At 45.3% G+C, this 16,919-nt stretch overlaps 2 protein-coding genes and 1 long non-coding RNA gene across 5 annotated transcripts in view; 1 reads left to right on the plus strand and 2 right to left on the minus strand.

Annotated features, from left to right (window-relative positions):
- Nucleotides 1-2,344: 2,344 nt before the first annotated feature.
- Nucleotides 2,345-4,723, minus strand: ZAR1 (zygote arrest 1). Its single transcript, XM_050947885.1, has 4 exons — nt 3,892-4,723; nt 3,589-3,681; nt 3,436-3,510; nt 2,345-3,132 (listed from the first exon to the last, which is right to left on the minus strand). Exons 1-4 carry the CDS (start codon nt 4,675-4,677, stop codon nt 2,989-2,991), a joined length of 1,098 nt encoding a protein of 365 aa, XP_050803842.1. The 5' UTR covers nt 4,678-4,723; the 3' UTR covers nt 2,345-2,988.
- Nucleotides 4,115-16,919, plus strand: part of LOC127048379 (uncharacterized) — a 56,127-nt gene continuing 43,322 nt past the window's right edge. For all 3 annotated transcript variants that reach the window (XR_007773617.1, XR_007773616.1, XR_007773615.1), the window contains exon 1: nt 4,115-4,213. This is a non-coding gene — a long non-coding RNA (uncharacterized LOC127048379). The remainder of the gene's footprint in view (nt 4,214-16,919) is intronic.
- SLC10A4 (solute carrier family 10 member 4) lies at nt 5,528-10,812 on the minus strand. The gene is made up of 3 exons (XM_050947868.1): nt 10,251-10,812; nt 8,939-9,149; nt 5,528-6,562 (listed from the first exon to the last, which is right to left on the minus strand). The coding sequence occupies exons 1-3, from the start codon at nt 10,700-10,702 to the stop codon at nt 6,047-6,049; spliced, it is 1,179 nt and encodes a 392-aa protein (XP_050803825.1). The 5' UTR covers nt 10,703-10,812; the 3' UTR covers nt 5,528-6,046.

The following is a 16,919-nucleotide window of genomic DNA, read 5'->3' on the forward strand; positions in this document are numbered from 1 at the left end:
GCATAAACAGTCCACCTGTGTTCTACATTTACACTTTATCACATCTGGACTTTCAGGTATGGAGAGGGAAGGGGATTTACATTTTTCCCTGTAGCGTTTCAGTACTTAGTCTTTTAACAGAATTACAATTTGTTAAACTAGGAGGGAAGATGAGCAATAAATTTCATGGGTAGTGGAAAGGTATATAGACAGACAAATGAGAAAATTTCTTAAGGGAGAAAAAATTGTAGGGAATGATTAGTATGTGAAATTCTAAGCTATCCCCTGCATTTATTTAATATTAACTGGACAAGTCACTGTTCCTCTTTCCTATTACCAAATTTGTAAATAGGTCTCCACATTCAAAAGTGGCCTTAGTGTTCTGTGATAGGCTCCAGGACAAAATATTAAAAATCCTAGAACTCAAATGTGGAAAATTCATCTGGAAAATACCCCCCATACTCAGCACAGGCAGTAAAGTTGCCTACCTTTTCAAACACACAGTTTGGCAGAAATGGATAATAAGAGGCAAAACAAAATTATATTTATGCTGGGAACAAGTCTGTGCTAAAACACTGAATCTGAGTTACTGCAGCTATCAGAAGGGCATTTAAAAGCTATTTGGTCACCACTGATTCTAGCTGTAACATTTAACTGCACACTAGAAACAAGTTTGTGATGGAGGAGAAAAAAAGAGGGATGTAGAATGTCGTCCTACAAGCTGCAGAATACAAACATTAAAAGGATGAAGAATGTACTGCAAACAAAATAGCAAGGAGTAATGTATACACATTACATCTTTTGAAATTAGAAAATCCATGTCCTGTCTTACAGACTGATTATCCTTACTTTTGTTAAGGGTTGTGTCTACCCAACTGCTTTACATGGCAAACATTTAAGAAGGTTCTCATTAATAGATGTAGACTAGAACTCTGTACATAACTTTAAATGCAGTTCTTATCTCCAAGTCTACCTTTACTGTAAGGAAAAAAGTGGTTTCCATTCTTATGTAGTGTGCCCTTTCCTATCTTCACTGAGGAAGGGAGAGAAGAGTGGCAGATCTAATGGACTTTCATTAAAAAGTATGAAAAACTTCATTAACTGCCTGCAGAAGGCCCTACATTACTAAGTTTAATTCATAAAAGACCTTATTTATGAAAGAGTATGTTCTGTCTTTCCAAGAAGTCAGTGCTTTTAAAAAACACTGGAGATTTTATAAGTCTTCAGTATACAGTACCACTGTTGCCTAGGAATCTGACCACAAGCTTGATGAACAGCAGAAGGGGGCAACGGAGAAAAGACACTTACTATAGTTTTCATCAGTTGCTTATAAACTACATTCCAAACAAACTTTAATTAGAGGTAAATATGGAGAATAGTCTTAAGTAGGATGCAAGATTTGCTAAGAAATTGGTGTTGCTACTAAGAAATGAATACCTTTCCCAGTCAATGCTGGTTCCTACAGAGGGTCAACATTGCTTACAGCAGCAATGGTTTCAGGCCAGTACTGTGCTATTGTGGGGTTGGAGATGCAATTCCCTGGTTCTACTTACTCCTACTGTGGTTCCAGTTCATGTCTGTGCCATTCTGGCAAAAAGGCCACAAATCCTCTCATAGCTTAAGGACTTTCTTCACAGTTAGAGAAGGGGAGGATCACATGCAAGTAGGCAGAAGCCAAGCACTGTATATATGTGGTAGTACAGGCAGAGTTTAAAGGCACCTCCAGAAGTTAGACAGCCATGTCTTGTGTTTTCCCATCTTAGCATAGTGACCGTGGGTCAGTAAGGAAAATGTTTAAAATTATGCAACAGTTTCCTCTTATAGCAACTTCCTTCTGAAATTGCTACATAATACCACCCTTCCTCATGGTAAGTGTTGGGGTGTATCAAGTCAAAAAGAAGGCTGGATATTAACAATGTGTTATCTTTAAAGGAGAGAGTTTCACAGAAAAAAGTTATACATTACTGACTCTTGGTAACAGAAGCTTTTGTCTACACAGTTTGAAAAATACACAGGTAGAGAAAATTAACAGTCACTATCAGATTAGTGAATAAAGCAGCTAGAACAGAAGTAAACTATTTCACAGTAGGCTCCATAAGTGAGAAATGCAGCCATGATAGTTATTGATAGCCACACTGATCTGTATCAATTACAAATTGATCTAAACATTAAAGACAGACACTGAAAATCTTTAACTGGTCCATTAGCAACAGCTGTTTCATTTTACCCTCTCCCCTTTACAGCCATGCACACCTGGAGTACATGCCCCTTTTAGGTTAAGGGGCATCATTAAAGATAGCGAGTTTAGTTGTAAAAATGGCTATCACTAATCTTAATACTTCCAGGGGCTGTTGTAGCACTATTTGTCTTCAGCTCAAGCCTAGGATTATATGTTTGTTTCATGATCTGACTAAAGAATTGCTAACTTTCAGATGTTAAAGCGATTGATAGGAAAAAAGTTGTGTATATTTATGTACTCCTATACTAGTTAGTGACTGTAGAACATTTTAGTTAAATTGCAATCCTACATTAATATTTGCCTGTATTGTGGAAGGATGCCATTGGATTTTCATTCTTGTGAAAAATGAGATGGATGCTTTACATAGAGCAATGGAGGTAGTTTACACCAGTAATCTATTTGAGATTCAGCTATCTAGGTCACTCCTCAGATGCCTCCCTGAAGCTTAGGGAGGTCACTAGGAAAGCATGTCTGCCTCTTCCAGAAACAGAAACTGCTAGATGTTGTCCCCATAACAATAAATGAGCCACAACTACTCTTCCTTGTAGGACAGGACAGTGCTTTCTCCCCCATTCCTAATTGGGAATGTTGCAACTTACATACTCAAAGAAGGTAGACATGAGCATGCCTTATCTGTTATAAGAGTGCTTTGCCATACCTTTATTTGTAGGTTTGCCCAGCTATACACCTCACCATATTATATATTCTTTCAAAAGAAAAACTGCTTTGATTGCAATTTTACACTAGGATCCTTTAAACAAGTATCCCAGTCAAATAATATATTTGAAACTAAATGTACTATCACAGGAAAGACGTTTGCCTTTGCATCTCCCACAGAGATCTTGACGATGGGGTCTCTTGGGGTCCACATGGCGCACTTTCACAGGGCAGGTGCATCTGGTCTGCTTACAGCTCTAGAAAGAAGCAAGGATGTTGGAGGAGAAAGCACCTGAACTGCAGTGATACAGGCAAGGCAGGAGAGATCTGCAAGCTTAGGGAAGGGAGCAGTATTGGCTGCAGTAGTTTAGATTATAGCCTGCTCAGTGCAGGGAGGAGTGAGGCTGCTGACAAAGCCCCACCACTTGTGGTGCTAGAGCACAGCTGGAGTTCCCAGGCTTACTGGAAGGAACGGTGGTGAAGGCCCCACAAACCACCTCCCTGAAGTAGGCCAAGTTACAAGGCATCCCAGTGCCCTAGCCCAAGGGGGCGGTGCTCACCTGGCAGGTGATGTCCTCCACACGGTAGGGGTTGTAGGATTTCTGACATGTCCGGCAGAACTGCCTGAAGTAGACCTGGAGGAAGGGGGAAGGCAGGTCAGTGGCAATCAGAGCCCAGGGGGCGGAGGGGCAACCCAGGAACACCAGGCCTACCTTGTTGGTGCCCTGCACACACCACACATAGGCACTCTCCCAACGGATGTTGCAGTCCTTGCAGTGGTAGTAGCCATACTTCTGCTCCAGAAACTGGGGGGAACAAGGGTTACTCAGCCACGGGCAGGGAGCCAGCTCCCAGCCATGCCAGGCCTGCCCTGCCCAGCTCCCGCACCCTGGAGGCTACTGGCCGCGGTGCAAGGAGTGACCCCACCGCAGAGAATCGCTGCCGCCCCAGGGCCAGTCACCCGAGGCCCCGCCCCCGGGCTTCCCTGCAGCGGCAGGCGGTGACCCGGGCCTCACCTGGAAGCGCAGGCGGGTCTTGCCCTGCCCCGGCTCCTGAGGGGCTGCGGCCTGAGGCTGCCCCGCCTGGCGCTCGGGGGTCTCCACCGGGCCTTCCTGCAGCGGGGCAGCTACCGCCTCCTCCTCCAACTCCACTGCCGCCTCCTGCTGCTGGGGCAGCCGCGGCTCCTGCGGCTCCGCGCTGCTCCCGGGCGGCTGCTCCCAGCTGGCCCGCACGGCGGCCGCCTCAGTGCGCTGCTGCTCCTCTTCCTCGGCGGCCGCCTCCTCCGGCTCCTCCTCGGCTGCCTCCTGCCCCGCGTCCTCGGGCTCCTCCAGGAAGGTGGTGAGTCTGCGGGACGCCATGGGCGAGTAGACGGCGATGGTCCTGGGGAAGCGCACGGGCCTGGTGGTGGCGGTGGCGGGGCTGCCCTGCTCCTGCTCGCGGGGCCGCAGCGAGGGCAGCCCGGGGACCGGCCGCCGCCGCAGCAGGGTGCGGGGCCCCAGCGAGCACTGCACCGAGGCGTCCTGCCGCGGGTTCACCTGCACCCCCACCTCCTTGGTGTTGGCCTTGCGGAGCCGCGGCGTCAGGCTGGGGTTCACCTGGGACAGGATCGCCTTCAGCTGCGCCCGCTGGTAGTTATCGAAGTACTCGGCCGCGGCCGCCGCCGCCGTGTCCCCATAGCCCGAGAAGTAGGTGCCCCGCTGCCGCCAGGCGCCCGGGGGCCCTTTGCCCTTTGGCGGCTGGTAGCGGTAGGAGTAGGGGGTGTAGGCCGAGTACAGGTAACTATCCATGGCCTCGTCCGCCATAACGCCTGCCCCGTTAGCTGGGCCCGCGGGCGCCGCTTTAAATACGCCGCCCTGGAGCGGGGCGGGGTGGGGCGGACGGACTCAGGTGCACGTCCCCTCCCCCCCAGCCACCTGAGCGGGCTGCTGCCATTGGCGGAGGGGCAATGAACCACCTCGCCGCGGATTCCCCGGCGGGGGTCGCTGCCCCGGGAAGCCCGCGGGGAAAGCAGGAGGATGGGAAGAGCCCGAGCCCGGGGGCCAAGGAACATAGCAGAGGTGGGAGGGGAGCCACGGCGACGGGGACGCAGAGCTCCAGGCAGGTCTTTGAAGCAAGTAAACCCCTTGTTGGTACCACCCTGCTGGGGTCTCTCTGTCTCTTAAACGTCCTGAGTCTCCCTTCCTCTGGCCCTTGAGTTACAACTCCTGTATCTGCCCGGCCAACCGCCGTGGGGGGCCCTAGCGGCTGTGCCGCCTTCATGTGAGCTGGGGGGGTTAGCCGGAGGCTGTGGCGCGTTTTCTTTGGAGCAGACCCGGCTCGTTGATTGATTGGTGGCGTGCCGCAGGCACACAGTGACAGCGCGGTGTCTGTGACAGAATCCAGCGGCGCTGGGACAGTGTGTACAGTGGGGCTGCTGACAGCCTGCAGCCAAATTGTAACCCCTCTGTCTGATGGAAACCAGGTCAAGCCAGGGAGTGCGGCAGCACCCCTAGTTCCAACACCTGTGGATGAATCTGTGAAGGAGGAAGGAACGCGTGAATTCCTTGGCTGGTACTAAACATAGGAGCCAGGGACCAGGTAGTTTAAGAAGGGAGGATTTACCTTCCCTGAAGATAAATCGCTGCTAGATACATCTCTAGATAAACGAAACCGTTACTTGCACTTCCTTTTAATTTTTAGTTATCTTTGGAGGGATTTTAATTAGTGATTAATACAGCGTTAATTCATCTTTTCCACGCATTTATCATCAGAACAATAGACAGGATTTTTTTACAACTAATGGGATGCATAAAATTGAACGACACTTTACAAATATAATCTAATTTGCTCGTTTGTTCATCAGTGATACACAAATTAACCCTTTCCTACAAAATGCTTCATTCGTTTCTGGTACCTGTCCCTGCCTTAGTTATATCACCAAAGAGCTTCTTCGTATGAAGTTGTAGACTAATCTCGTGTCACGTTGATTTTTGTACATAAAAGGCTATATTTTTGAGAAAATATTCGCAATTGGCACAATAGTAAATATATGGTCATCTTATACACTGAGAGTAGATGGGTGGATAATGGAGACTAGTCAGTACCCCAGCTGCCTGTTTTACTAGTTCCCAAAACATATCGCAAATACCATATAATATTACTGTAACGCAAGCGTCCCCTTCTGTTGCCCATCTACAGTGCAGCCTGTGCAGGCTCCATCAGAATAGAATTGTGTTCCTCTGTAGTCACTGTGCCGTATGAGGTATCTGCCATTTCCTCCTCTTTCAGTTTCTTGTAAGAAATATCTGTGTCTTCATCTTCATTTAGGGGATCTTGTTTATAGGCATCTCTTCCATACATCTTGTACACTAACACAAAAATCCCAGCTTCTGCAGCCTGGAAAAGTGCATAAAGCAAGGGAAACATATACATACTTCCTATGAGATGTGGTGGAAAAGTTAGTTTTAGTATAGCTGTGCAGAGCTGGACATTTTGACATCCTGTTTCCAAAGACACTGTCCTCTTGCAATGAGGTGGCAGGTGAAATAAAGTAGCTAAGCCATATCCTGAGGCATAGCCCGCTAAGGGCATCAAGAGTGCTACTATGTAGACAGATGCAGGGATACTTGCCAGCAGCTCAGGTCCCAACATAGTGCCAGTCAGAATGAAAAGAAGCACCAAAGTCACTAAAAGGGACCACAAGGAAACCTAACAATAATAAATAATTACAATCAGATATGTCAGAGAAAAAAGAAGGGAAAACTTACATTAGAGTCGTTTAAAAGCAAATTAATTAAATACACAATTATTAAAATAGTATAAGGAAAGAATTTAAACTATATATTTGTTTTAAAAATCAGCACATTTTATTGCAGCAGTTACAGACAGCAGAAGCTTTTCCTTATATGAATAGTGAACAGACAAAATGTGATTGAAGGACATTGAAAAGACCACTCTGCTTAATTACAAATTCCCGGGAGTTTGCCATACCCTTAGCATTTCCAACACAGATCTTATTTTAACCTATCCACTGATGGACAGATTCTGCTACCCTTTCTTACCAAAATTTCAGTGGACTTTGAATCAGGTGCAAGGTGAATAAGGGTGGGAAAAAAATCTGTCTCTTAACTAGTTTTTAACATTTATAACTTGCGTGGGATACTTTCTCTGAAAGATAGTAACAATCTGCATTAATGTGTGTAAATTTTCATTTAAAAAAGAAAATGAAACTGTCTGATTTTTGCTAAAATACTTTAAAATATTCTTTTAAAGTGTAAATTGGATAAACTATTTAAAGAAATTTCATCTTGCCTAACAATGTGTATACCAAGTTTAAGCCTAAAGGAGATATAAACCATCCAAACTGACTGTTAAAAAGGATGGTACTGGTTCTGAAATAAGATCTGATCCCATTGAATTCAATGGGAGTTATATAATTTACTTTAATTGGTGCAAGATTGGGCCCAGAGGTTGGGTCTTTTTAGTTTAGTGTATTCTGTGCATGCTGCAACCATCGAGTGATTTTTGCAGTATTAACCGGTTGTGTGCTGAGTGCCTTTGCTTTACCTTTGAGCATGTTTTGCTGGAAAGTTTACCTTAATTTTTAACTTTCATGTTTTGTTTTTTGATGAACAGAAATATTCATCTGTTCAACTATTGTTGCTTTAAACATAAATATATGTTTAAAGACTTTTGTAATAGTACTTCAGTCGGGTAATTCTCTTCAATTATGGTTAGTAGTCTCCACAGCATGCTTTCACTTTCCTATTCCCATGCATTCCTTTTCCTCAAACCTTTCTCTTTCCCTTGGTTGCACTTAATAATGTTAGTTAAAGTTAATAAGATTGTACATTTCTGTTGCTCAGTAACACCATTTTTTTAATTTGTCCTCATCCTTCCCTAAAAAACCGGGTGAAATCCTGGTATCTTTGCTTATTTTGTTGAATCTTTGAAATTATTTTCAACTAACATGCACATAAATGTATTTTAATGTTATTTTTCTTATTGACTTTCATACAAATTACTTGCATGATGAAGGTTTAGTCAGAAATATAGAAATTGGTTGTGCCACGATTGATGAAAAATGCTTACTGAAAATTTGTATATTTTCGAAACAAAGAAATAATTTAGAAAACAATAACTGTTATATTTTTGTTTTAATTATTCCAAATTAAGATAGTTGTACGTGTTACTATTTTAGTTAGTTAGGAATTTACTGATTTTTATTGCATGTGGAACTGAAGCTACTAGTTCTAATGTGGATATAGTACCTGTTATATGTATAACATTTATTTATTTAAAGCACATGCTTTGCAGTGTTGTCTCATGGTTAGAAATATATTGAGCATTCATTTGTTGCACTGAAGAAATGGCATTGCCTGTCTACTTTTTATTTAGTGTTACTGTATGGAAATATTGATTCATCCTTTGGTCTTTGTAAGAGAGCAATTTTTTATTTATTTATTTATTTTAAACAAAAAGTTACTTGTAGTCAACTCTAATCTTGCCTGTAACTGTTTTACAGAAAATAGTCACGCACGGGCAGTATTTTATTACTAGTTGACCACAATGGGCGCTTATCCTTCCTCTTTGGAAAACAGAGAGAGAGAGAGATTCTGTTTAGAATTCGGAACAAGTCCTGAGGGGTTTACACGAGATATGTGATGAGCCTTAATCCTACGATTTGAGTGATATCAATACAATACACGGAAGTGCTCAGTTTCTACACTGACATGCAATCCTGGTGAAACAGATACCATGCACGCTGCTCTCAGTGCTGGCTCCTCTACTCTTTGCGTGCTCACGATGTAGGGCGGTATTTATACGCTTTAACAAGCTTTACCCGTCTCTTTATTGTAGATCTGTTAAATCTTCCGCCACGTGCATCTTTTCTTATTCTTTAACTAGAACATGTACATTCTGTATCCTAAAGCAGCAGCGCCCATAGTGGGGCTCCAAGAAGCAGAGCCCTTCCCCACTCCCTGTGACCGCCCCAGCGAGAAGGAGCTCCCTACGGGCCTGTTCCCGGGTGGTGCTCGGCACCTCTGTGTATGTAGAAGCGGGACCCGGCGCAGCTGTTGTTACCTTGAGCAAGAGGTCGGCGACCCGTGTGTACTTGTAGCGGATGAGAACTCCTACGCCGATGGGGAGCAAAGTGCTGCATAGGGTCAGACTCACGGCCCCCAGAGGCAAGAGCTGCACCAGAGGCGTGTTGATCCAGGCTCGGCTGTATATCCACAGGCACAAGGGCATCAGCAGCAGGGCCAGCAGGGTGGATGAGGCGGTCATGATAATACTGCAGGAGGGAGGGGACAGAACAACAGGCAGCGGGTCAGCACGAGCAGCTCTTCCATCAGCTGCTGGGTGTGAGGGAACAATACCTCCCGAGCCTCCAGTAAGAGCTGGCGGTACAAATCCATTTCGTGTAACGAGGCACAAACCTATCGTGCAAAACCCTCTCTAGGAGCTGGGACAAGAGTCGCCCAGGGCGCAAATAGCTGTTTGATTGCAAGAATTTCTCTCCAGTTACCGAGCAGGCTGGAGATGCTCGGATATTGGCCTGAATATGGTTGAGGGGAATGGGGGGTATTGCCAGCTGTGTTTTTGTGAAAGGAAGATTATATTTTTGCATGTAAAACCTGCCTGCCTTAGGGGGCCGTGGAGCACAAACAGATAATAATTGCAAGTGTTCAGCACGGGTTGGGCTCTCCGCATCTCCCAGAGGCGCGCAGCCAGCGCGGGACACAACAACGCCAGAGCTCAAACGTCTTTTTGTCCCCCCAAAATTCCCCTGATGAGATCCTGAAACCGGCTCCTCTGTCCTGGTACCCACGAGCCGCGCCCCGGAACAGGGGCAGCAAAGGCTGGCACAGACCTGATTATAAAATAGCGAATATTTTAAACAACTGTAAACCCGACAGTCCTCCCGCAGCACGCACCGTCCACACCCCGGCACATCCACACCCCCTGCACTGCTACTAACCCCGGCACTTCCACGTTCCCCCTTCCTGCCCCCCACCCCCGGCACATCCACATTTCCCCTTCCTCCCCCCTCCACCCCCGGCACATCCACATCCCCCCATCCCCCCCGGCACATCCATATTCCCCCTTCCTCTCACCTCCGGCACATCTCCCCTCCCTCCCCGGCACATCCACATCCCCCTTTCCCCCCACCCCACTCTGGCACTTCCACATCCCCCCCCGGCACATCCACATCCCCGCACGGCTACTGACCCCCCCGCACATCCCCACCTCCCGCAGCGCCCCCGGCACATCGAGTCCCCCGGCTGCCTCCCTCTCCCAGCGGGGTTCAGGCCGCCCTCTGTGGGCCCTATACTCCGACAAGTAGCGACGCCTGCCCCTCCGGGGAGGGAGATGAGCCCGGCGAGGTGGGTACCTGAGGTTCATGTCTCCGTTGACTAGCAGGGACATGATATTGGAGAGGTTCCCCCCGGGGCAGCAGCCGCACAGCAGCACGGCCACCGCGGCCACCTCGTCCAGGGCGAAGAGCAACGCCAGCAGGAAGGCCAGCAGGGGCATGAGCACGAACTGGCAGAGCAGCGCCAGCAGCACCCCGACCGGCCGCCGCAGCTGCCCCCCGAGCTGGCTCAGCTCCACGGTGCAGCCCAAACCCAGCATGGTGGTGCACAGCGCCAGCCCCACGAACACGCTCAAACCCTGGTTCAGAGGCGTATCCCAGAACGGGGGGCTGCCCCCCGGCCCCGTGCCTGCCTGTGGCACCCAGCCGGAGGGGCTGGGGCTGCCGCTACTGCTGCTGCTGTTCTCGGGCTCCGGGGAGAGCGAAGCGAAGGGGGCAAGAGTCCCGTTCTCCACCCAGGAGCTGTCCATGGCTGTGCACTGTGTGTGCGCGCCTGGCAGTCAGCGGCTGAGCATCTAGTCAGAAACTGCCAGGTCCCTATCGCTTGCCCAAGCACTGGAGGAGCTGGGAGGCCCCACAAGGTGGGGACTGATAGGCAGTGAAGAGGCTGAGGAGACTGTCAGTCAGTAACCGGGCTGAAGCACTGGCACATCTTAGCCCTCCTCAGACCTTCATCCCCACCCCCTTCACTTACAGCCAAGCACAACAGCCCTCATTCACACACATTGAATTAATCTGCCCTGCACAATATAGCACCTACAACTAGACACACTGCATCTAGGATACTCACCCTACATTAGATTTCCTCTGTCTCTTACACAAGAACGCTTGCTTTTTTGTACCCAGTGTGTCTTGTGTCTGCTTTATATAGGGTGCATTCAGTCACACACTTAACCCACAGGCATAGACAGACATCCTGTTAAGAAACTACTCCAGGCAAGGCCCATGTCTTCCTTTGTATCTATTATGGTGCCAAGCTCGCTGTCAGCAGTCAACCCATAATAAAACATGTTTTATTGCAGGTCTAGTGGAAAAACAAATACAAACCCCTTGCTATGGTTGTTTCATCTGGTAGTCACTTGTGAAAGACTTGAAAACAGAAGCAAGTAGTATTCACTGGGTCACCTTTGTCTGCTATTTTTCCCCCAGAGAAGTCTAACAAATATTTTCAACTGATAAAGGCTTGACAGGGGATTTTTGGAGCAGACATTTCAGTTTCACTCCAAGCATGCCCATGACAAAACCAACAAAAATCTACTATTAAATATTAATATTATTTTCTGATTTTTGGTGCTTAATCTAGCTCAGCATCCTAAAGCAAAATGAGCTAATCATCACAAAGTTGTCCTAAGCAAGCAATGTCGGCTTTACCATTGATGCATTCAAGGGAGGTTCAAGGTCATTCCCACTAATGGAAAGAATGTACTTGAGTAAAAGCTGTGGCATGGCTGAGGAATGATGAAAAGCTCTTTAGCCAGGTCAAATTAGAGCCACTTTCTGCTGCTGATGGGCTTAATTAATGAGCAAAGAACCAACTATGTTTAACCAAGAAACTATGTGATTTAATTAATGGCAATAAATCACATGGTTTTCTGCTGCTGCATGGATCTAGATGGGGTGCTCACTCCCACTCTTGCTTTCCAAAAAGGAGCCTCACAATGTAATTTTCAGAATAACCCTGGAATCTATAGAGATGAATACTTTTGCAAAAGCAGGCTGGTTATCAAGTAGGCAGTGAAGAGAGCAGAAGAGAGCTGCCCTTCTTATCTATGAACATGACTCCTAAAACCAGGCGTGTTCATAGAAAGATATTTTTGCATCATGATATTTACAATTAATTATAGTGAAACCCACTTACGATGAACTTGGGATATGATGACAACTCTGTTAACAGTGAAGAAGAAGGAAAATCTCAAATTGTTTCAGTGCCTTACATTGTGTTGATTCCAGTTCCAGTTACACGGTACTGACTGCATTTTTTTTTTTAGTGGGGTTTGAATTCCATAGCAGAATGTAAATGACGTAAATCCACTTTATAACACTATCCATGGTATTGACATTTTTCAGGCATAGGGAAGTGTGTGTCTTTTCTTAATGTAACTTGAAACAAAAATACAGAGCCTTGATATCAGAGAAAGGAGAGCCTTTTAATGAAGGCTGACTGTACCACCAGAAACATGCTAAACAACCTTTGCCAGTTACTCAGATATTAGCATATTGTATTAACAAGTGAGAGACCTTGGTGAAAGGGTCTTTGGGTCACTCAGTTCTCACATTGAACGCTGAAAGCATCTTATGTGTTCTAGGAACAACACAACATTTTGGTTGTTGCGTATATGCCACTAGGTTTCCACTTTACATTTAAATATGGACATTTTTGGAAATTGGATTTTACCCCTGAGTTTTTGGACTTAACTTTTGTTCAACACCTGTCACATGGTTGTGACAGGGCTTGGTTATTGTGGCCGTCAGTGAGGTGTACACAGAAGAGAGTTGGCAAGAGGCGTTCTTAGGTTTCTTATAGCATACATCACCATAGTATCTAAACACTTAGTTACTATGATGAGAAGAACTATAGAAAACCCTAAGACAGAGAGGTGAAGAGGGGATGAGAAAGCAAAAAGGATGCCCACTTTCCCCTCATCATCTTTCTGCCATTTCAGCTTGAAAACTAGGACATATTAAAGAGTATGTGGGTGAGAGAAAACTGTACGTTCCTCACTCTCTAGTCGCGTTTCTGGTTCCTCCCACTATCTAACCTCTTTATTGTATTTTCTGCCGGAATCTGCAGGTGGTGGGGAAGCTGAGCTGCTATAGGCAGTCAGCATTGACCACTCAGTAATTCTCTATGTCGGTCTGATCCTACATGTCAGAGTGAGCTGATTTATAGTCTTATGCTGGAGGTTGGGAGAGGAGGAGAAGGTTTTGGCAGGTGACAGGCCTGTGTGGGATGGTCCTTGAGAGACATCTGCATTTTGTTAGCTTGTTGTCACTTTTACCTGTTCTGCTGGGGATGACTTCTTCAGGAGGTGGTGTTCCTGACAAACACTGGGACAAAACACGGTTGTCAGATTGACATCACCAAGGGCCATGAAAACAGTCGTTCCCAGTTTTCAGCCACACATAGTCACTCTTTAGATATTTTAGATATTAATTTCTATTTAGTTCTAAATAGAAATAAAATCCAAATTCAAGACAATGTAAGAAATAGAATTGGCAGCCTTGCACCCTGAAAAACTACTTTTCATTCTATCCAAAAACTTTGGTAGGACTCTTAAATAAACATATTCCATAAGCGGGCATCACACTCATTAAAGATCCTACATGGGAAATATGATCTCATACATTTAGATTGGGTTTCTGCTAATTGCCCTTATCAACCAATAAACCCTCTTTTGTATGTAAACATGTCTTGTTCAGTTACTGTGTTTTGTTGGGACATATGCTGTTCTCTGCTATGTGGAGAGTACCAAAATGCACCAAAATTGCAGGTTGGGCTATGAGAGTTTAAGGGACCCGGAGCCGAGAGGTGAGGAGGGAGATGTACCTTATGACATGCTTCGCTGTCGTCTGGGAAGAATTCTGTTTGCTGTGGAAACTTGTGCACATGATGCTGGTTACCAGACTAAGAATACATCCCCATACACAACTGCAAGCCACATCTGAGGTAGAGTTATGCTGTATCCAGAAAGTGAGCTGTTCTGCCACAGGAAAGAGGAAGCTCAGTGTCCTATGCAGAGGCCCAGCCTCCTGTAGATGTACTGAAATCTACATTGTTAGGAGAATAAACCCTGTCCCCAAAACATGTATTGGGACAAAACTCCATGAGTAGAAACCTACACTTTCCAGTCCCCTACATGGTAGAACCTGTGTAGAGGCAGCATGTGTCCCATTATTATTTGTGGCTTTAGCCTAGATTATCTTTGTGAGTATGAGATTACTCTTCTGGTTTACAGGAAGAAGGAACAGAGAGTGTAGCAGAGCACACGTGTTGCTGAAAGAAAACTGTTTTGGGTATTCTTTCATGATTGCCTCTGTAGCTGGTGGTGCTTTCCTTTCATGAATTATAATGTATTTGATTCATGCCCCTCTCTCACTGACAGCAGTGTGAGAAGTGACTTTACTTTGCCTTGCCATCCAGCCCAAACTGATGATGAATGGTGAACACAAAGTGTTAGTTGTTTTCAATTTGTCACTTTAAACTTGTGCATCAGACGCAAATAGCTAGAGTTTTAATTAGTTAATTTTGCATGTAATGGAGCATGTTTTGACTCTTAGGTACTTACACAGGGTTAGCAATACTGAAGTCAAAGGGCTTGTCTACACTAAGCAGCTTTTAGTGACAAGGCTGTGTTGACACGGCCTTGTCGCTAAAAGTCAGTGTATGTGAACACTGTGAGCCAACAAAGCTGACAAACACGATGAGCTGGCAAAAGTGATGACAAAATACTTCCAGCCCACAAGTGGCAGTAGTTTTGTTGTCATGAGAGCACTCCTGCCAACAAAGCCACGTTTACATGGCCACTTGCGTCGGCACGACTTTTGTCTTTTGCGATGGAGCTTCTTTAAGTACCCATGAAAGGCAAAAGTTTTGTCAACAATATCGCACAAGCCCAAAGAAGTTAATCTGGATTTACACTGACTCAATTAAAATCCGAATCTAGCCCAGAATAAGCAAGAATGAGAATCTGTACTTGAGACAGGATGAAAAGTACTAAAACCTGGAGCTGTGCCATTAGATAGCACCAATTATTCCTAAGATAGCCTCCTGTTGCTCACATAAAGCAGGTGCTGCTCAAATACATAGGAAGTCATGGCCCCTGCCCCAAAGAGTGTACACTCTAAAAGGCAAAAACAGACAGATAGTTGGGGAAAGAGATACAACAGAGAAGCAAAGTGATCAGGTGATAAGGGACACACTCTTGGTTAGTTCCATGCCTTGTTCTCATTAAATAACCTATCCCCAACTGTCCACCTCTAAGCAGACTGGCTACATCTAAATTCCTCTCTCCCCCAAAACTTCTTCTCTTGCCCTTCTCCATTACCATTGGCAACTCCGTAGTTCTCTGAGCCCAAAGATTTCCAACCTATGTGTAACTTTTTTACTCCTCTTTCTTCTCTCCTCGTATTGACTCTGCAGTTCAATCCTGCTGGCTCTTCCTATATAAATCTGCCTGTTTTTCTTATCCCACCACCAATACCCTAATCCAGAGACCTGATTGCACATACAACGGCTGGAAGGGGAAAGCAAGACACCAGTACACCTATCGCAGCATTTACTGTTAAAATTTCCACAACACAGCTTCAAAATATGCATTCTTGCTACCTACAACCTTTTTTTTAATAGTTGCCCTGCTGCCTGATTGTCTCCAGAACTGCAACCTTCTCCTTTCTGGAGTCCCATCTCTCCCCTCTTCAATTCATCCAAAATGCTGCTGCTACAGAAATCATCTGCTTAGCTTGTTGTTCCAATCAACCCTAGCTCATCCTCAAATCCCTTTGTTGACTTCCCCTTGCCTCCATCCTCAAACTTGAGCTCCTTATCCTGTCTTTCAAACTCACATAATCTGGCTTCCCCAAAACTCCTTCTCCCCTTCCCTTCCCTCTTTCACCTTGTCCCGGTGGCAAGACTAACCATCACTTCATATTTTTCCCCCTCTCGCCTCTCTCAGGCTCACTTCAACATCATCTCTTTTCCTGGCACCCTCATCTCTTACCCAACCCACCATGCCTCTATCCCCTTCTCCCTCAAGTTCCTCTTGCAAACTGCACCTCTTCCAACAGACCTGTCTGACTCTGGTCTGTCCTTATTTCCCCCTACAGAGAAATGTCCTGACGTTCATAAGCTTTAGATGCAATTTAATTAAAAAGGCTGTGGGAGAAGGGGAAAACTCAAGACACAACTTGTATAACTAAAAAGGTGTTCTAACTTCTCTGTTAATCGCATTGTTCCTTCCTTTGTTTGTACATTGTCTATTTAGACTGTAAACTCTTTAGGGCAGGGATCTTGCTGTCCTACCTTGCTATAAAGCACCTACTATTCTGCTGGCACTATACAAGTAATAAACAGTAGAAATAATAATGAATGCACATCCACTGCTCAGTGGTTTTCTTTACCATGAAGACCATTAATCAACAAATAAGAACACTGTGATCCAAGTGCCAGTGTTCCAGCATGTTATAATTTAGCCTCAAATGCTTAGAACTGCATAATCCTTCCAAGTCCATAGCCAAATTCCCATTGAATTAATTGGGAGCAGCACTGCGCCTGTAGGATTTTAATGTCTTATGTTTTCACCACTTTAAAAAAATGAAATTAAGAGGTATGTCTGTAATCAGCACAGGATGAAAAAGCCTCTGCTCCATGAAGTGAATCTATCTGGCTTCAGGGTGAGATATAGAATATTCCTACACTTAGTTTCCAGATGACAAATGTTGTGACAATTGTACCTTTAGCATTGTATTAACTGTTATTAGTAATATGTGCTCAAAGGCTACATCAAGAATGTTTATCAGAAATTAAGAAGTGGCTTGCGGGAGTTAGGATTTCATATTGCCCTTAAAAGAAATCTCAGAGGTTTGATGCTGGAGCTGTTTAAATCAACTTTACTAGAAATAACATCAGCTTTAAAACTATCTTCTTTGATAGCTTTTGATCTAATCCATAATTTAGAGCTGAGTTATCAA

This window comes from Gopherus flavomarginatus, chromosome 3 (assembly GCF_025201925.1).
Source record: "Gopherus flavomarginatus isolate rGopFla2 chromosome 3, rGopFla2.mat.asm, whole genome shotgun sequence".
NCBI lineage: Eukaryota > Metazoa > Chordata > Testudines > Testudinidae > Gopherus > Gopherus flavomarginatus.